We start from the raw sequence: 21,891 nt of genomic DNA on the forward strand, positions 1-21,891 counted from the left end.
TTTGATATTTAACCGCGGTACGTCTTCCATGCTATGAACATTCCACGACATGCAATGTATGTAGTTGTAGAGGAATTTCATCTCGCAGACAGAGGTGCCTATCCCGTGAGATAGTGAAGTATTTGAAGGTATTCGTGGTTTACACTTGAGTTCAGTGTTGAGATCTTCATCTGCTTCTAATGAGGCACAGCTGCCGGGATGCGATAACGAGGCTCACCGCCTCACACCGTCACAGAGGTCATCAGGCGAGCCAATCAGAAGACATTTAGACCACGTGATAAGATCTCTGATGTAACAAGATTCAATACCTTAAAAATCTTAATTATTCTTTGTTGACATTTAACACGAAATTACTCGTCATGGTTTATTTCGGGGTTTCTGATTCCCAACTGTGATAACCTGAGACGTTGTGAGCGCTTAGAATAGACTGACAGACAGCGTCACGTTGCCCTGGTTTCATCATAACTTTGTACATCACACAGACAGTGTCACGTTAACCTGATTTCACCATAACCTTGTACATCACACAGACAGTGTCACGTTAACCTGATTTCACCATAACCTTGTACATCACACAGACAGTGTCACGTTAACCTGGTTTCACCACGACCTTGTACATCACACAGACAGTGTCAGGTTGTCCTGGTTTCACCATAACCTTGTATATCACACAGTGTCATGTTATTTTGGTTTCAGCATACCCTTGTACATCACACATTGAGTGAGTGAGTTTAGTTTTACGCCGAACTCAGCAATATTCCAGCTATATGGTGACGGCCTGTAAATAATCGAGTCTGGACCAGACATTCCAGTTACCAACAACATAAGCATCGATCTGCGCATTTGGGAACCGATGGCCTGTGCCAACCAAGTCAGCGAGCCTGACCACCCGATCCCGTTAGTCGCCTCGCCCATTCGTCGACAAGCATAGTCGCCTTTATGGCAAGCATGGGGTGCTGAAGACAATTTTACCCCGAGACCTTCAAGTCTCGTACATCACACATACAGTGTCAGGTTGTCCTGGTTTCATCATAACCTTGTATATCACACATACAGTGTCAGGTTGTCCTAGTTTCGCCATGGCTTTGTACATTACACAGTCAGGGTCAGGTTGTCCTGGTTTCGCCATGGCTTTGTACATCACACAGACAGTGTCAGGTTGTCCTGGTTTCATCACAACCTTGTATATCACACATACAGTGTCAGGTTGTCTTGGTTTCACCATGGCTTTGTACATTACACAGACAGTGTCAGGTTGTCTTGGTTTCACCATGGCTTTATACATCACACAGACAGTGTCAGGTTGTCCTGGTTTCGCCATGGCTTTGTACATCACACAGACAGTGTCAGGTTGTCCTGGTTTCATCACAACCTTGTATATCACACATACAGTGTCAGGTTGTCTTGGTTTCACCATGGCTTTGTACATTACACAGACAGTGTCAGGTTGTCTTGGTTTCACCATGGCTTTATACATCACACAGACAGTGTCAGGTTGTCCTGGTTTCACCATGGCTTTGTACATTACACAGACAGGGTCAGGTTGTCCTGGTTTCACCATAACCTTGTACATTACACAGATAGTGTCAGGTTGTCCTGCTTTCACCATGGCTTTGTACATTACACAGACAGTGTCAGGTTGTCCTGGTTTCACCATGGCTTTGTACATGACAATGTGCGGGAGGCGGCTCCCATCTGTAAACCACATGAGTGAGAACACCTCAAATCAGACCCAGACTTTACTTTCAGGAAATGTTCACTCATGTGTCGCTCTGCACTTTAAGGTATGTCTTTCTTTTTTAGCATCTACTAAGAGTCATCGTTATGGAATTTTCTTGAAACGAAATGCGTGTAGATGTATACTCATGTCAGTGATCGTTGGCATAATGCTAAGTGCTGTTTTATAGGTTTTATCAGTGTGGGGAGCTGCGTTAGTTAGCTAGTTGTGAGTTTGATCACAGTTTTGGTCCCTTCATGTTTCCCGAAGTTTTCAGTTTGAGTCCCAGTTGGCGTTCTCCCAGCGTTAAGGCGGTGCCGCAAGATGCCACGCAACTGACTAGAATGTTGTGCACCGTTGTAATTTGATATTTCATTAGTTGACAGACATTTTCGTTGACAGACGACACTGTGTTACACACTTGTTACATTTTGTTACTAACAACTAGTCTCTGAAATGAACATATTTTACTGAAAAAAATATTCTTAGTAAAAAATATAATATAATGAAATGGAGCCCTGAGACTTTCTTCATTTTCATTTTCAGAAGCTATGGAAATCTAGACTTGCAACATTTTCTAGACTTGCCCCATTTTCTAGATTTGCCACATTTTCTAGACTGGCGTTTGCTTTCCTGGATATATATACTTCAGGGTCTGTACGACAGACTAATTTTGTTACACAGTGTTACGTTGTATTACACATCACGTGCAGTGTCATATAAACAGTGTGTTCCAGTATAGCGGATATATCGGGTATATCACACGATGTGATATTAATATCTCCAACTGCACATGTTGTAAAACGCCTGACGTGTTTGTGTGGTGGTAACGGTCTTCGAGTATTCAGTCCACAGATAATATGGCGCAGGTTAATGTTTTGTAATGTTATCATGACAACACTTACTTCTCAGTATGTCTGAGACTGTGTCTGGGTGGAAAGTGTTAACATTAGTTATCAGGAAGGCAGCATATTTACATACACGTGCCACACACGGCCGACATGAGAATGCTACACGTGTTTCCAAACCACTTATGATATAGTTTATGTGTTTGTATATGTATGCATGTCATGAAATCCAAATACAGAAGTTTATCAGTGGCCATAAGTGTTATATAGAGCGGCTTGACGTTTATCTCTTTGAAAGTCCTTTTTGACGCAAAATGTAGGTGTGATGGTTTGTTGTTTAACGTCACTCTCAGCAATATTCCAGCCCTATGCCAGCGGGCTGTAAACAGTCGAGTCTGGACCAGGCAATCCAGTGATCAACAACATGAGATCTGCGCAGTTAGGATACTATGTCATGTTTCAACCAAGTTAGGGAGCATGACCACTCGATCCTGTTAGTCGCTACTTACAACAAGCATAGGGTAATAAAGATCAATTCGTACCAGAATCTTCACCCAAATGAGTGAGTTAGTGAGTCTATCCGGGGCCAGCCAATAACACAACAGCTTCGACGATTGTTCTTCTTTTTCAACAATTGCTGTTTAATACATTTCTGTGCATAACTGTGAGTGATAACACACATTGTGTTTAACACCGGTCACGTGATGGGTAGGTTAATCAACTGTCCCTGTCTCTCGCTGGCATGTCCATCAAGCAGGTCGTTTAATAACTCTCATTAATTCAATGATCCAGAAGGGGCAAGCAGAATAAACATAGTCTGCATCATCACTATTTCTTAAGTACATCAAGTGCATGTGCATATACTAGCTGGTATCTCAAGGTATTTGCCTCTCGGGCAAATTAATTACCTGCTTCTCCTCTCTGACAGTGACTGACAGCAGCCTGCAGTGAGCGACAGCACGTGTCTATATCACGTCGATGTTGCTGTCTGTGGCGACATGCTTGTGTGTCTGTGTTGAGTGGATTGCGTTAAACGGTGTACATTTTACTCCGCCGTAATAAGCGTTATTGATTGCATTGTCAGAGGGTAATCTGGTTTGATGCGCTACCAGACAGACAGGGAGCAACATGTTGTCATTAAGTGACCACTTGGAGCTTGCTGTCTTACTTTTAATCCGTGTTAAAGACAGGGCCTTGTCATGTTGTGTCTTTAATTGTATACCAACTAACTCTGAATATTTGGCATTCAGCTGTTAGGATTTGGGAAATCAGTTCGGATCGAAACATATATTTCGACTTAGTCTCCGAAGGATCAAGTGAAGAGGAAAGATTTAATCTGACGATTATAGATGCAACGTAATTTAACAGGCAGTGCAAGCCGACGTGTAGACCTTTGACAGTTGAAAGACTAGACTATTTGTCAGTGTTAGTCTGTAGCGGTATACAGAGCTCCGTATCCATGGGCTACTTATACGGCCGGTGTTGATCTCAGCTGAATGTCAGATCTATAAAAATCAGACCCGGCGACAAGAACGACGCGCGCACTCACGCACGCACGCACGCACGCACGCACACGCACACGCACACGCACACGCACACGCACACGCACACGCACACGCACGGCTTATAGAAAGATTACAGGGCCGCGTGCGCTTGGTTCATCATGTCCACGGTTATTCGTATGACAGGTTTCAGAAATAAACCATGCTGTGGATATGTTAGGGTCTATTTACGGCAGGGATAACCTAGTGCACATCTGATGCCCGTGGCCTAAATATATCTGGAAACGACACACAGGCACGTGGTATTAATCTGGTGTTGCACTCACCCAACACAGTAAGTATCTGTTTCAGTGAATAATATTTTCTCTAAACAATTTACGGTTTATGATGAACCCAGTGAAGGCGTATTTAGCATAACATTTCATTAGAAAGTCTTGTGGCGATACTTCTTCCTGACCGTAGAGTTATCCCCCTTTAGGTTTTAGTGTAGTGTTTAGTGTAGGTTCACGTCAGCGTTTTTGACGTCACAGAACTGAAATGTAACCACGAATAGCATTGCAACTGGTGTTGCCGTTGCCGTGTCAGAAACCTATGTCCAGGGTTCGAATCCCGGCCGATGCTCGTTATGTTTCCAACACAAGGCAGATGGTGGTGATATTTATTGACGTTGGTAGACGTCTAAAATTGCTTCACTTCAAACGTTCCTACCACTTCCGACAGACACGCAATGATATGACGTGGCGGTTGAGATGGCGTTAACATCCTCACTGTCGACGACGCCCCCTCAGCTCGTCACAGATGACTGAATTCTGGAGTCCAACGCAGCATACCCAAAGTGTTGATAGAGTATCAGCTTTAGACGCACATTAGTAGATATTCATACTTTCCTCTGTCGCCCTGACTGAATGACTGAAGTCAGCGGCATTGTATGTAGAGGTATAATAACTGTTCATATCCCTCTTGTTAACTTGTTTACTGAGTTATAATGCCTGGATAAATACTGCCAGATTGAATTCCAATACGACTTTGACTCAGTTCGATGACTTGTGTGCAACAATGTATACGCACCCCAGACCTCTTTATACCGCTGTGTAATGCCGGGACAAACACCTTGTATTGCAATATAATATATGTGCTGCTGTACAGTGAAATGCTGATGGTATGTAAGTGTTCATTGTGTTTTAACTATATAGATCGACAAAGTGGGTTGGTTATACATGACTGATCAACAACTCCTGCATGTATGTTGGCCGGTAATGTTGAGTGGCCCGAGAGGGTGCGGGGCTGTGACTGACCCCTGTCAGGACTCTCGTCATACCTACTCACCATCGTAACATACAGGTATTGTGCTGCATGGGCTTTTATGTCAGAGGGTATAAAGGCTGCACAAGATGTAGTCACAGCTAGGTTTTGCCCGTCCACCGAGAGGCAGACATGTAAGTATGCCGTGTCATTTACCTGTGTGATTGCTATCACATAGTCGCATGTGTGACTATGTATGTGTGATTATGTTTTACCGAGATGCTCTGTCTGATATGTGTATACATACTTAAACGGTAAGTCGATAATGACGGCCTTTTGTTTGAATAATTGCGTCGTTAAGGCATCAGTTAATGGCTAGTTCTGCCGAAAACAACTGAAGACTAATCAATGATATTTAATAAGAGAAACTGAACACAGCGTGTAAGAGTCTTTGACAGAAGTCGGTGACGTCGATCACCCTGGACACCTGGAGCCCTACTGTTGGGGACAACGAAGAACTGGACGCACGGCGTCTGAAGTGTCGGTACACGATTGGCTGTGTTATCTGTGATCAGCGCTGGTTCAGCCACCCAAAATCCCCAGTCCACCCCCTACTGCACGTTCAGGAGGATTTCTGATTACAATAGATCTCCAGCAACGTGAGGTTGTGTTTATATGGGTATCCATGGTAACAGCAAACCTGTGGTGGTCTCCCAGTGGGGATTCATGCTTACAACAACCTCTGCTGGTTTCCCTTGGGTGATCCAAGGCTACAACAACCTCTGCTGGTTTCCCTTGGGTGATCCAAGGCTACAACAACCTGTACTTGTTTCCCTTGGGTGATCCAAGGCTACAACAACCTGTACTGGTCCTATGTGGAGAGTTCTGGTTACAACAACACCAGAAGGTGTCTTTGGGAATTTATGGTTAAAACAACCTGTGAGGGTCTCCCGATTTTTGGACTGTGCTCATAATATGATATAATCACTGGATTGTGTGGTCGGGACTTCACTGCGACTCCCCCCCCCCCCCCCCCCCCCCCCGGACGCCACCCCAGTCCTCATACTTAAATACTACACACCAAATAAACCTACCACCACACCTCGTGTGGCCTGCACGCTTCATCGGATCAGTGAACGGTATCCCCAGGCCGATTAGCCGCCATCGTAGTAAGGTGAAGCACCTGATACTTAGAGTCGTATTACTGATCTATAATTAGTTCCAGGCATAATAGTACTACTTATAAGCTGCTGAGCCGAGCTCCGCATCACAAACATAACCTACAGAAGTCACCCAGCCCTGCACTATTGGACGGCTTTCCATACCTGAAGCTACTGCAGTCACAAGTGCACGAACACCTGGGACAACCTCCAAGTACTACTTTCATAACTCCTTATTATTGTGCTTAGTAACCGTCAGGCGGTCGGGACTGTGGTGTGGGACATAGTATGCTGTTGGATGAGAGGTGAAGGTCACTCGGTATATACAGGTGTATTATCTCATGGGCTGAACAAATATCTGGCTTTATACTGAAGCTTGTAGATTTATTGAATTACTTATATTGGTGCTGTCGAGGTGAGTCCTTCACTGGTGTCAAACGATTCGAGTGATAAGAAATATGAACAATGATATATTTCTTTCCGCAATTACTCACGTCGGTGTCGCAGACTATACAGGTATCTATATTACTGTATTGTTCATTACAGATGCTACTTTATATTACAATACTGTTCGCAGTAAATAATTATGACATTCCAGTGGTGTTTAAAATATGTGCTTAGTGACATTGGTAAATGGTGCGCTTTAAATGCTCTATAAGGCTGTTCTCTGTAAGTGCTCTATGACATTACAATGCTGTTCTCTTTTGGTGCCCAGTCACATTACAATGTTGTCCTCTGTAAGTGATCTATGAAATTCAATGTTCTTCTCTTTAAGTACTCTGTGACATTACGTTGTTCTCTTTTAGTGTTGAATGACATTACAATTCTGTTCTCTTTTAGTGTTCACTGACATTACAATTCTGTTCTCTGTAAGCGCTCTATGACATTACAATGCTGTTCGCTGCAGGTTCTCTGTGCCAACAACATCATTCGCTTTAGTATTATGTGACATGTTAAAATACTGTTCGCGTTGTATGTAGTATATTCCGTACGAATCAGATCTTCTCTACTCACTTATCCACTCAGACTGATGTGAATGGTCCCGCTTTTTGAATCATCCCTGTTCTTGTGGATTGTGTATGTAGGCGGTACACTACATCAAGACGCCAGTTTGTCTTATGTCTTGTGATAGATTCACCCTTTTGAGGAGTACCTGGCGACTTCTGACAGAGGAGTCAGGGGACAAGAAACGTAAACACCCAGAAAGTAACTGAATGTTTAAATTTGTTGATCTTGCGTGTTCATACTTTCAGAGTAGTATCTCTAATCCCCCTTCAAAAGGGATCCCTATAAACCCTTTTTAAACAGTTTCCATGACATCGTGGGATGCAGCAGCACTATGACAGCAGACGCCCTTTAACACTGCAGATGAGGTAGTGTTGTTGTAGTTGGTGTAGATGAGGGTCAGGGCGGTGCAGATGGAGGTTATTGCTGCCATGAGTCACGCTGCCATTATCTGGCACTTCAGCCTTAGGCCATAGAATTTGAACATCGCTGGCTCTGTGCTGCATTAACAACTCGTGTGCCCTGGGTTGACGCAGTGAGAGAGCGGACGTATTCAGTAATATTTAGCAGATTGTTATGAAGATCCGACAGACCTGCTGTATGTCATCTTACGCCACTTGTTAAAATGGCGGTCCATGATATCAGTAACGTGTGCGTTTGAACCAGACTCGAATATTTACGTACATTCTTTATATAGCTTCAGTAAAGTTTTATGTGGTGTTGAGAACAAACATCGCGAGATCATGCAGAAGGTATAGAGAAAACACAGTGAGAAACAAAAGAACCCAGTAACACCAAACACTGGCGCACGAGTAACCAACCGCCTCTTTCTAAAATATTTCTTGTCTTCAAACCTTGACCCGAGCGCTCTGACATGATGAACAGGAAATTATTTCTCTTCTTATTTCGTAACTACATGTATAAGTTTGTCAAAGATCATGTTACATTGTGTGTATGATGTTTTTGTCTGGCTCACAGTTCCTGTCTGCACTGACTAAATGAAGAAAGTCTGCAGTTCCTAATCTCCGGTTCTACCTGAGGCGCCTTTTCAATTAATATGGGTTTGCTTGTTTCTATCATAAATATTTTATTAAGAGACTTAAGCGTTAGTCTAACGGTGTTCCCAACGTCCCTGCTGCAAACATGCACGACATTGTGTTATCGGGGTAAGCCAGGATAGAGCCGGTCTTCAGCCTGCCTGTTGTCATGGCTGCATCTTACATGCATGGAACTCTCCACCGGAACCACTACAAGCCATGGGGGTCAAGTGGACGGTATTTTTAGAAACGCGCTGCTAAGCATTAAGCATTACGAATGTAGACATTGTAACCTTTATATGTCCAGTGGGAGATGGTGGCAACATCATGTAAGTAGAATTGTATATGTCTAAATATTTGACATATTTCTGAGTTGGTACTGTGCTCACAAACAGGGACGGTAGTCACATGTTGCAGTACTGTAGTTGATATATACATAGATACCTAGTCCACGTGCTAGATCAGGTCTATTTTTAAGTGCGGCGTCAGCGTTTGATAGCAGAAGAGAGATGCGGTCAGAGCGGAGTGATATACACGTGTGCACGTGCTGTGACCTTCCTACTACCGATGAAGGTGAGCGTACACCGCGGGTCTAATCCAGAATTGCATGTGATGTTTGTCAGAGATAATAATATCTGACCTATCACTTACACCGGTTCCTTCCGCCACACGAATGAACACCCTTCGTTTATTCACTCCTGCATCTGTAAGTGTACTTAACGCAGTCACAACAGCTGACATTTCCGACTTCCGGGATAGGTGCCACACCCGACTCGTGCACATGCGTGACCAACGTCACATTTTAGTTCAAAAGTGTGACCAGTGTCACATACTAGTTTCAAAGTGTGACCAATGTCACATACTAGTTCCAAAGTGTGACCAGTGTCACATACTAGTTCAAAAGTGTGACCAATGTCACATTTTAGTTCAAAGGTGCCTAATCCGGTGCCGGTACCGGTGCCTAATCCTAATTCGAAATTGTGACAGAATCTCATTCCAGTTGAAAATGTGACCAGTTCTTTATTTTACTTCAGAATGTGAAAAGTAACAGCGTTCCGTTTTAATTCTAGATCAGTACTTTGTGACAGAAGCCGTTCAATTTCACGAAACACATTGGATATGAACTTCACATCAGATTTTAATGAAATCTGACAAGTGGTAGTATTTAAGGGAATTTCACTCACATCCAACCATACCGCGTGCATATAGAGGCATGACCGCCTCAGGTTATATATCTTCCCGGGGATAATGACCGACATTGTTAGAATTAATTATTTATTACATACAACTGTTGTGGCATTTAGTTGTATGAACATGTCAGTCTCCATATTGATGTGGAGTATGGCAAGGTATGAAAAACCCGGATGTGTCTGGGTCATTGAAGTAAACTGGTCACGTCTAGGAAGACCGATGCAGACTGGGAGACATTTCGAGTGATTAATTATTGTGATATGACACGTATCACGTGATTTGTAACATATGTAGGGACTCCGCAGTGCTACATTAGTCAGAGCGTCCGTCCGGAAAGCGGGTTCGATCCCCGATTGCGTCATACCAAAAGACGTTAAACTATGGTACTTGCTGGTTCCTGCCTGGTTTTCTCTGTATAAAGGGGTACATACAACGGACTGGGCGGGTTTTAGTCAGTATAATGGTGTGTGAGGACAGGGGTTGCAAGGAGATTGAGTGTCATTCAGGACATGTACTGGTGGGTTGATATAAACGTACAGACGAAGCAAGCATACCAGTCCGAGGGTACTGTACTCTCAACAAAACCGACAGAGGGACATCACGCACACGAAGTTTCTTGCTTTTGCACTTTTCGATGTTTTCGTCAAATTAGTTGAAGCGCCGAGAAATCCTCAGATCAAACTGAAAGAAACGCTCTATGTTCTCAAGATTTAGCTAAGGTTTGTAATGCGACTTGGGGGAATGACTGTAATAGGAAACAGTTTGTTGATAAGTGTATTGATAACGCATAGAACTACATCTATTGATATAATTACTGTCTAGGCAGTTATATCTCCTGACAGAGAAGGTGTATTAACGTAGTCCCTCCATGTTTCAGGTACTGACGAGCTCCGTGCAGCGATATGGCAACGCGCATACCCATCACTAAAGACTCTTTTGGATTTGAAGACCGTCAAGACGACATCTGGCAACAGATGGAACATGACATGGAGCGAAGGAGGAAGGAGTGGGAGAATGAGATAGAGAAGATGTCCTCCGACTTCTTCTCCATGAGGCCAGACCGGACACAACGCAGCTTCGACCCTATCCAGGACAGGATCGGCATCGCCGAGAGCCACGACGACGGAAAGAGCGTCATTGAGAAGAACGAGAATGGTCAGCCCGTGTTCAAGGCCAGGTTTAATGTCAAGGACTACAAACCGGAAGAGGTCAGTGTCAAGATGGATGCCAATAAGATCATCGTCCAAGCCAAGCATGAGGAAAACAGCGGGGGAGCGTCTGTGAGTCGGGAATACTGCCGGGAGGTCAACATTCCGAAGGAGATCGATCCTCTTGCCCTGCAGTGCAGCATCTCCCCCGAGGGAAAACTGACGGTAGAAGCACCAATCCCTGTTCCCGACTATCAGAAGGATGCCCCCGTACCGCTCCCCGACTATCAGAGGGAGGCGCACGTACCAGCTCCCGACTATCAGAGGGAGGCGCCCGTACCAGCCCCCGACTATCAGAGAGATGCACCTGTACCAGCGCCCGACTATTTGCGGGACGCCTCGGGTACGCCAACAAAGATTAGCATCACCCAATCATCTAACGCTTCTCACTCCCCGTATCATTCAGGAACGTCTTCACCAGCATCGTTCCAGCATCCACAATCACAACAAAGGGTTTCTACACCGCCTTATAAGACCCAAGCACATTTTACACCTTCACCTGTCAATCAACCCCAGCAATTCCAGTCTCCCCCTTCCTCAGGTCAGTTTCAACAGACATCTGGCTCATCGTATGGTCAATATCCGTCGCACACGGGATCTTCTGGGCAGTTCCAAGCTCCTCCCTACCAAGGACAGAGCTATTCTAAGACGCCTCAAGCTTTCAACGCACCTGCCTTCAATTCCTCATCTACGCAGCGCACTGCTTCCCCCGTGAGCTTCACAGAGAAGAAGTTCAAGATCGATGCTGATATCGAGGACTTTAACCCGGAAGATCTAACTGTCAAGACCCTTGACAAGAAGATCGTTATCACAGCTCGGAAAGAGGTCAAGTCGGGCAACAGAACGTCAACCCGCGAGATGAGTCGAGAGTTCGCTATCCCCGACAACGTGGACCCATACACCGTCAAGGCCTTTTTCACTGAGGGCGGGAAACTTATCCTTGAGGCTCCGTACAGGCAGACGACTTCCGGTCAGTACTCCAATGGCGGAGGAGTCCACTGCAGCTCGCCTATGACAGGGAGGTAGACGTGTGAACTTTGTTGAAGAGAAGGATATTATTTTCCGAGGGACGAATGACTTGTGGGTAACATTCTGTCTGTTTGAACCAGGAGGTGATGTTGATGTGTGGACACTTGGGGCAGGATTGCCCACTCTTGTGTCTTGGTGCTGGTGTATGTGCAATCATCGTTTCAGAGATTCCAGATCGCCCTGTTGATCATGTGGTACCAATAACTTTCACTGCAGATGATATTTTTAAAGCAACCGAATAACCAAAGCAATCACGAGTTATTTCCCTTTGACCATTAGTGATGTAGTCAGTGTTGTACCGTGGTGCATTGCTTTATGCTGTTCCTACAAGAGTAGTCTCCCTTGATGGAACATTTTTTTATTGGCACCGTTCGTCATATTTTGTTGGTATTTTTTAAACACTTGTCATGAGTTCATATTAATAATACATACGATAACTTATTTACACATAGACAACACAAAGGGTCAGTGACCTCCTGTGATCAGTAGCCAAGTATTAAGTCGTCATGGTTCGGACGCAATATCATGATGGACTTCTTGTCTTGTATTAAACAGTGTCTATTTATCACCGTGTTAGTCAGACCTGTACGTAGCCCTTGAATGTAGCCCTAGACTCGGGAGGATGAGCTGGTGACGTGTAGTGTGCGCGTGTCCACATGGACATCACTTGACATTCAGTCACGTGACGTAATCTAGATATTCTGAAGGTCATAATGTTATTTGGGAATTGTTATAGGAAAATATTAATCTAGCCAGAGAATAAGACGTAAGTTCATGTTTTAGCAAATTCTTTCAAGGAATGTTAGTGTGATTTGTTAGATATGCTGATAGACATGTTACTGCCAAATCTCTTTTGAAGAATCAGCCGCTGCTGGGTGTTCGGAGATTTGATCTGTTACTGCTTGTAAGTAGACTTGGACATTACTGCATTGGAGTAGATCTGTTTCTACTTAAGAGTAGATCTGTTATTCGGAAATTGTTCTCATTTAGTTCCTAGCCCAGCTGGACATTAGATCTGTGTCTAATGGCTGGATGCTTACTGGGTGCAGTATTGTTGACTGCAACTAAGGTGTCACATGTTCGGTGCTGGCACGAGGAGGCAGCACTCAGACAATATCTTATGCATTTCGTTTATTAGTTTACGTCCAACTGCAGATGCCTTTATTATATTATTTGATACATTTATTGTCACCTTTTGTAAATAAAGTATGTATTCCATGAGTCACGTCTCTGTGAGTTAGACTGTGCAGCTGGAGCGAGCAGGCAACAGACGACAGACCAATAGCAGACGACTGGCATACGATAGATGGTAGATCACCAGCAGACGACAAATCACTAGCAGACGACAGACCACCAGCAGCCTCCAGACCAATGGTATACGACAGACGGCAGACCCCCAACAGACGACAAGCAAACAAACGACCGACAGATGGATGAAATCTACATGATAGGGACTACGTCATAATACATTTGTGACCGGGAACAGAAATATGAAATATCTGTCAGCTTTAACGAGGATTTCCAGATTAGTGAGTTAATCAACCACCAGACCACTTCCTGAACCCTTGTTACTGCCTTCACCACCGTCCACACCAGACTAGCAGGCGACAAACAACAGATCATGGACAGACGACAGACCACCAACGGACAACAAACGATATACAATCGGCAGACGACAGACCACTAACAGACAACAAACGACATACCAACAGCAGACAACTAACAAAGGACAGACGACAAACGACAGACCATCTACAAACAACAGATCACCAGCAGACGACTAGCGGACGTAGGCGACTCCCAGGAAACTGCCATATGAAATCAATCAGATTACATTAGGGGGTTAACCAACGAGCATACCACTTCCTGAACCTGGACTACACAAGAATCGGTGTCCTGACTGGGAAACATTTCTTTCACCATTGACGTGACACTAGCTCTACAGAGAATTGTTGTAAAGCAAATATGGCCGCTTCACTCTTGGCAAGTTCTGTCCTGATCTGCTTTAAACAACATGCTTTCAAATCGTCACCTGCCATTTTGATGGTAGAAACACGAATCGATGAAATATGAGGTTGACTGTCCACCTGAGACGACATACAAGTATATCCGGTTGAGAGGTTGCGAGTCTAGTCATGTCTAGTCGAAAACAGTGCCAGGTGTAACTAGAATAGTCATAGGTGTGTTTAACGCCGGCCTGGAAGTATCACACATCATGTCAGCTGAATGTGGGAACAGCACCAAGAGGTTGGATCGAGTATGGCTTTTAACATTTTTTAGTTAGACGAGGCGCTGTCCAAGGCTAGCAAACCGCCGCCACCGCTCGCCGTTACTTTGTATGATCTGTAGGACCTTCAGCAGACATTTGTCACACTAACAACACACGTGAATACATACACAAAACTCAACAATACCTGCGTTGATTTTAACTGGTTAATTTGGACAATGACGATATAGAGTAGGGAAACGATTTTACAGACGTTTATGTAACTTACGAACATGTTCCGCTGGGGGCGATCTGTCGAAGCAAGTGTTTGTGGCGTCCGTAAAATCAGTCGGCTCCTCCTAGAGACTTGTGTATGTACACTACACGCGTTAATGAAGAGGTATGAAACACAATGTAGAAATCCTAGGTATATCAAACTTAACAACAGTAACGCACAACACCCAGTGGTATACAGACACTGTGTGTTCATACTACTAGTGCTAGTTTTGATTATGCCTACACTCACTCTTGTGCATGCACTTAAACGTAGAGACCCGTGAAGGTCCCAGGGTAGAATAGGCCTTCAGCAACTCATGCGTGCCACAAAAGGCGACTATGCTTGTCGTATGAGGCGACTAACGGGATCGGGTGGTCAGGCTTGCTGACTTGGTTGACACATGTCTATGTCCTCGGTTCCTAAAATGCGCAGATCGATGCTCATGTTGTTGATCACTGGATTGTCTGGTCCAGACTCGATTATTTACTGACCGCCGCCATATAGCTGGAATATTGCTGAGTGCCTCGTAAAATTAAACTCATTCACTCACTCACTCACTTAAACGTAGACGTATTTACACGGGGACGTAGATGTACTTATATGTACACGTTGACGTAATTACAGATCGATGTTGACGTAATTACAGATCCATGTTGACGTACTTACACGTACACGTTGACGTAATTACATATCGATGTTGACGTACTTGCACGTGGAGGTAGATGATCTTACATACAGACTTACGTACATGTTGAGGCACTTATACGGAGTCGTGGATGTACACTTACGCGTATACATTGACGTACTTGTATGTTGACGTACTTACAAGTAGACGTAGATGGTCTTACATGTAGACGTACTTACACATATACGTACCTATACGAACACGTGGACGTCCTTACATGTAGACGTTGGCGCATTCCAGGGATGCGTACTTACAATTAGACTTAATTAAATGAACACGTAGACGTAATTACGCGTACACGAATATGCAGTTACGTACACCTCTAACGTGCAATGATCAACACCTTGCAACCACTGAACCTCTTGAACAGTTACCATTGCGCTTGTTTCTGTCATGGCCATACGCCGGGTCGAGGGTTAGAGGAACCCAGTAGTACACAACGATCACCTCGTTAGCAGGGCCATGTCTCGCAAACCCAAATCCAAGACTATAAAACTATAAGGCAGTATATAGCCCAAATGAAGTACATGCAGTATACACAGTGTGATTGACGTACCAGAAGCTGATCTCGTCGTTCACCGCAGGATGTAACACTCTGGAACACTTCTTATACATTTTTCCTCAGTCAAAAAGTCCTGCTGCCAACAGAAGTGGAAAGTTTGAGCAAGTTCGTAAAAAACATAAACGGTTACGAAAATAGATCTCCCAATATACCTGAGGTTGAAATGGAAACGACAGGTTGAAGACCCACGGCTTGAAGAGCCACAAGATGATGGGTCACAGGATGAAGAGCCACAGGTAGATGGGTCACGGCTTGAAGAACCATGGGTTGATGGGCCACAGGCTGAAAAGCCACAGGTTGAAGAGCCACATAATGGTGGGCCATAGGTTGAAAGGACACGGTGACAGGTTGATGGGTCGCAGGTTGAAAATCCACACGTTAATTAGCCACAGGTTTGCAAGTGACAGGTCTGGGCGGGTTCCATGCCATTCATTTGATGTACCAGTGCTGCTCGACAATGCCACGCATAGAACTGCGTTACAGTGAAATTGTTGTAGGTTTGTCAGACGACATTGTCGGGGTAATGGTGTTGACTTTAGTCTGCAATCCCTGCTTGTTTAGTTGTGTATTGCCTAATGCTATAAACTCAGGGACTCGTCTCCAAAACCTAGCTGTGTTTGCGTGGCCTGCAGGTGCGCGTCTGTAATGTGTTCCCAGCGAGAGTAGTTTGCCTGTTACAGCGCCACTGTTTCGGGGATGATGTGGTCATTGTGTGATTGGGTGGTCACACCGTCCAACCACCCCTCCCCGCTTTAAACAGAAAAGTAAACCAATGAAGTGAAATTAAGAATGCGAATCTCCATAATTCTACCTTGTAACGTCAACATTTGAATATCAGAAACTCATCCAGTTTAGGTTGTTTAACATACGATCATAGTTTCAAATAGCAATTAATGCTTTGTATCACAAGGGGTTTAACGCAGTAGTTGGAACAGTCAAACATGTGCACCTGCGTTAACTTTGTATCACAAGGGGTTTAACACAGTAGTTGGAACAGTGAAACATGTGCACCTGCGTTAACTTTGTATCACAAGGGGTTTAACACAGTAGTTGGAACAGTGAAACGTGCACCTGCGTTAACTTTGTATCACAAGGGGTTTAACACAGTAGTTGGAACAGTGAAACATGTGCACCTACGTTAACTTTGTATCACAAGGGGTTTAACACAGTAGTTGGAACAGTCAACCATGTGCACCTGCGTTAACTTTGTATCACAAGGGGTTTAACACAGTAGTTGGAACAGTGAAACATGTGCACCTGCGTTAACTTTGTATAACAAGGGGTTTAACACAGTAGTTGGAACAGTCAAACATGTGCACCTGCGTTAACTTTGTATCACAAGGGGTTTAACGCAGTAGTTGGAACAGTGAAACATGTGCACCTGCGTTAACTTTGTATCACAAGGGGTTTAACACAGTAGTTGGAACAGTGAAACATGTGCGCCTGCGTTAACTTTGTACCACAAGGGGTTTAACACAGTAGTTGGAACAGTGAAACATGTGCACCTGCGTTAACTTTGTATCACAAGGGGTTTAACACAGTAGTTGGAACAGTGAAACATGTGCACCTGCGTTAACTTTGTATCACAAGTGGTTTAACACAGTAGTTGGAACAGTCAAACATGTGCACCTGCGTTAACTTTGTATCACAAGGGGTTTAACACAGTAGTTGGAACAGTCAAACATGTGCACCTGCGTTAACTTTGTATCACAAGGGGTTTAACACAGTAGTTGGAACAGTCAAACATGTGCACCTGCGTTAACTTTGTATCACAAGGGGTTTAACGCACTAGTTGGAACAGTCAAACATGTGCACCTGCGTTAACTTTGTATCACAAGGGGTTTAACGCAGTAGTTGGAACAGTGAAACATGTGCACCTGCGTTAACTTTGTATCACAAGGGGTTTAACACAGTAGTTGGAACAGTGAAACATGTGCACCTGCGTTAACTTTGTATCACAAGGGGTTTAACACAGTAGTTGGAACAGTGAAACATGTGCACCTGCGTTAACTTTGTATCACAAGGGGTTTAACACATGTACAGTAGTTGGAACAGTGAAACATGTGCGCCTGCGTTAACTTTGTATCACAAGGGGTTTAACACAGTAGTCGGAACAGTCAAACATGTGCACCTGCGTTAACTTTGTATCACAAGGGGTTTAACACACTAGTTGGAACAGTCAAACATGTGCACCTGCGTTAACTTTGTATCACAAGGGGTTTAACACAGTAGTTGGAACAGTGAAACATGTGCACCTGCGTTAACTTTGTATCACAAGGGGTTTAACACAGTAGTTGGAACAGTCAACCATGTGCACCTGCGTTAACTTTGTATCACAAGGGGTTTAACGCAGTAGTTGGAACAGTCAAACATGTGCACCTGCGTTAACTTTGTATCACAAGGGGTTTAACGCACTAGTTGGAACAGTCAAACATGTGCACCTGCGTTAACTTTGTATCACAAGGGGTTTAACGCAGTAGTTGGAACAGTCAAACATGTGCACCTGCGTTAACTTTGTATCACAAGGGGTTTAACACAGTAGTTGGAACAGTGAAACATGTGCACCTGCGTTAACTTTGTATCACAAGGGGTTTAACACAGTAGTTGGAACAGTCAAACATGTGCACCTGCGTTAACTTTGTATCACAAGGGGTTTAACACAGTAGTTGGAACGGTCAAACATGTGCACCTGCGTTAACTTTGTATCACAAGGGGTTTAACACAGTAGTTGGAACAGTGAAACGTGCGCCTGCGTTAACTTTGTATCACAAGGGGTTTAACACAGTAGTTGGAACAGTCAAACATGTGCACCTGCGTTAACTTTGTATCACAAGGGGTTTAACACAGTAGTTGGAACAGTGAAACATGTGCACCTGCGTTAACTTAGACCACCCCTACCTGTTGTCGGTGTTTAATTCATGTAAAGTGCGATCTGACTGTTGGATGTCTTGATCTATTTCACACCTGGGTCAAAACAAAATAATGAGGTACATCCATGATGCTGTACCGTGATGTTTGTGATGCTGTATCAGATGGTGTCGCGGTACATTTAATAAATCTGAGCTACTGCTCAGATCTAGAAAGAGGCTGTCCCAAAGTTCTGTAACTAATTTTGCTACATATACAAATGTGTTCGCAGTCTGGTGAACAAAAAACAGAGATCTGGCCAACACATCTCGACAATTAAGTTTATTTTCGTATCACCTCTGCCGATAAATCTATCTTAAACACTAAGATACGTGGCGAGCAAGTCGAGATGCGATAGTCAAGACACAGGCACTGTAGGTGCAGTGCGGAGTTCCAGCTGCGCGGTGTAGGGAGCTTAACCCCATCATTCTGCAGGCGGAATTCGGGGCAGAATAAAGTGTTATCATGTATGTGGTTAGATAATGTCTTCAACAAAACCCAACCGGGCATCGGCATGGAACACATCACTGGAACTCCATGCTGCGGAAACATGCACAGGAGCGATGCACCATCACAACCTCAGAACCGATTAAAGACGTACATACCCTCGGTCTTTACTGGCTATATACTATGTCACAATAGATGACACCTACCTCATCATGGCCATCAATGAAATAGTTTAATTAAGGTCAGAGGTCAAACCAGGATCCGATGACCACCAGTTCTAACCAGACGGTAAAGTCGTGATCATTAATGTAAACATCCGACTCGCCACGCCCCTTGCAAAAGGTCAACTACGGGAGATAACTCCATGTATATTAGTGTGCGATATCTTTTAAGTGAAAGAACAACAAACTCAGTCTCCGCGGCGGAACCCATGTCAGGTCGAGGTGGAGTACCTCGGTGTACTGATCAGAGGCGCCCCCCGTCACCCCTCCCAACCACCGCAGTAAGAAGGTTGTTTGTGAAGGTGCAACTCTGCCCCAGTGAGATGAAGATTAAATCTTGCTAGTTCTGACACATCAAACGCCTTGCGTCAATAAATCAGTCTGTGGCGTTAGCTGCAGTGGGTTTAAATGTTTTCTAGAAACCATGTGCTACTTCCCTTGTCCATACCATATGTTTATGATCCGACGGTACGCTGCGAGTGTCCTGATTCTTTGATGCACAGACATGCTTGATTGTGGCAGTCCATGTATGATCTATAAATTCAGAAAAACTCGTCTGGTGGAATTGTCTGATGCAAGAAAGTCAGGTCAGCCCTGATTTGAGTTGGCATTCTCCTTGGCTCAGAACATTGCAACGATGTAGTCATTCGTCACGGTTCAAATTTCCTGTCCGAGAGTAGCCAAAAGTTGCGTGTTGTCACCATGGAAACCAGGATGATAAGTACTGGCGTGGCGTTGGTGACGGAGGGATGAAGTGAGAGCTCGGCTTCCACTCGAGTCACTCTAGTGTGCAAGGGCGCGGCCGTTGACGCCCACGTAAACAGCAGTGACCGACACAAATACATACTACATACATACTAGTAACTAAGACTATATATGGTGTTTACAGACTTAAACATTGTGTTCAGTAAACTTGGTAGTCTGCCTTAGCACTTGAACCTTATCATGTTTCCTTCCACTGAGCACTTGATTCACAGACTTTCTCAAAGATGGAAAATAAAGACTTTTTGCGGGCTCCTTTCATATTTTGTTATTCCTTTAAGACAGAAAATAAGATTTATTTCTGGGACCACAAGCAAGCTTGGCTTGCATCACCTTGTGGATGTTGCGACGTGTTAGCGGATAGTCTCACGCGTGGCTGTACTGAAGATGTTGCACGTGTAGATATCTTGATGTGCATATCACCACAGCTATATAATGCACGTGAGATGTGTGCGAGTCGGTGTGCGACGTGAACAGAGGTCATGAACATCTCCCGCACGGGGGAGGCACTTATCACGAGGATTGTGTTCCTAACTGTTCTACAGGACGCGTAACGATACACCTACAGTAACAGCTGGTGCCAAGGGAATGGTGTAATGGCTGTAGTTACAGAGTAGTGAGTCAGTCATATATAGCTACATCCAACATGTCAGTCATGACTTCAGGCAAAGACAATGCTAACCACACTCAGGATGCCATGACAGTCATGGCCTCACTGAGAGGCAGTTCTGCTCCTAGTGGTCAAGTTTGTCTTAGATATCATAAGGAATGTGTTCCTCTGTCGCTACATTTGCTTCATTTGCACAGGCAGAAAACTTGAACAATGTTGTGATCTGTTTCCACGATTGCTTTCCAATTGCCTTTATTTGCATTAACAACGTACATTAAGCTGTGCTGTCAACAAGCTTCATCACTTCAGCAATTTTAGCGACTCTGTGTAGGAACAGACTGCAGACGAGTGATGATCCTTGGTATTTGGTCCATGCAATAACGAAGACACACGATCATTTTCTGAATCATCACGGGGAGTCTGTGTACGTGTGATAGTATCATGACTAATTCCCACAAAAACATGGCCATTTTGCATTGTTATGTCCTGTTGAGCAAATGGGCTATTGCCAGTATATATCAACCCATGAATAAAATCATGGGTGCACATCATCTTTTCGGGATAAAACCTGTTCTACTATGGTCACCGTCACATGACCCTTTTTCCCGACATCATCTGCACGTGGAATAACTGTGTAGGTAATGGTACTGTGTATACATACTCCGCTATTTTTGTGTACATCTGAGGTTTTGCTGCACGTGTATGCCACGTGGCCTGACCACATGGGAATGTACGACTAACCGTTTAAACACTTCCCTGGCTACACCGCACTGACCACACCAATATCATGGCCGGGTGGGTCGACGGAGGTTGTCGAGGATGCCGTGTAGGCTAGAAGTCGGGATTTGGCACGAGGAGGGTGCAGTGCATCGTTATGGAGGTGGTTGTCGGGTCGAAGTAGGTAGTTGAGGTGAGACATCAGGAACTAGGGTCTGAACACGTGACATCTTCACGAGCAGTAATGTTTATTATGTATATGACACTGCGCGTGCTCACTCTGACACTGCCCCATGCATGAATGGAGTCTGTCTGCAGTCAGGTTCAGTATAGTGCATGTCTTCGTGCCCTGAAACGGATTTGGTCTTGATATCAGTCACTGGTTTTGGCTGTCACAAACTCAGTTTGGACGTTTCACCATGAGTGAGCTGGTATAAACTGGGTGACACTACTCGAGTCTGGGTGACCCCTGGTAGCACTATTCGAGTCTGGGTGACCCCTGGTAGCACTACTCGAGTCTCGGTGACCCCTGGTAGCACTATTCGAGTCTGGGTGACC

The 21,891-nt window shown here is 44.4% G+C and overlaps 1 protein-coding gene across 2 annotated transcripts in view; it reads left to right on the forward strand.

Annotated features, from left to right (window-relative positions):
- LOC137261873 (uncharacterized) overlaps positions 1-13,160 on the forward strand; it is a 36,152-nt gene extending 22,992 nt beyond the window's left edge. For both annotated transcript variants that reach the window (XM_067799680.1, XM_067799679.1), the window contains exon 2: positions 10,580-13,160. In XM_067799680.1, the coding sequence (XP_067655781.1) occupies positions 10,605-11,936 (1,332 nt within the window). In that variant the 5' untranslated portion in view covers positions 10,580-10,604 and the 3' untranslated portion in view covers positions 11,937-13,160. The remainder of the gene's footprint in view (positions 1-10,579) is intronic.
- The last annotated feature ends 8,731 nt before the right edge of the window (positions 13,161-21,891 follow it).

The sequence above is a fragment of the Haliotis asinina genome, chromosome 14 (assembly GCF_037392515.1).
Source record: "Haliotis asinina isolate JCU_RB_2024 chromosome 14, JCU_Hal_asi_v2, whole genome shotgun sequence".
Classification (NCBI taxonomy): Eukaryota; Metazoa; Mollusca; class Gastropoda; order Lepetellida; family Haliotidae; genus Haliotis; species Haliotis asinina.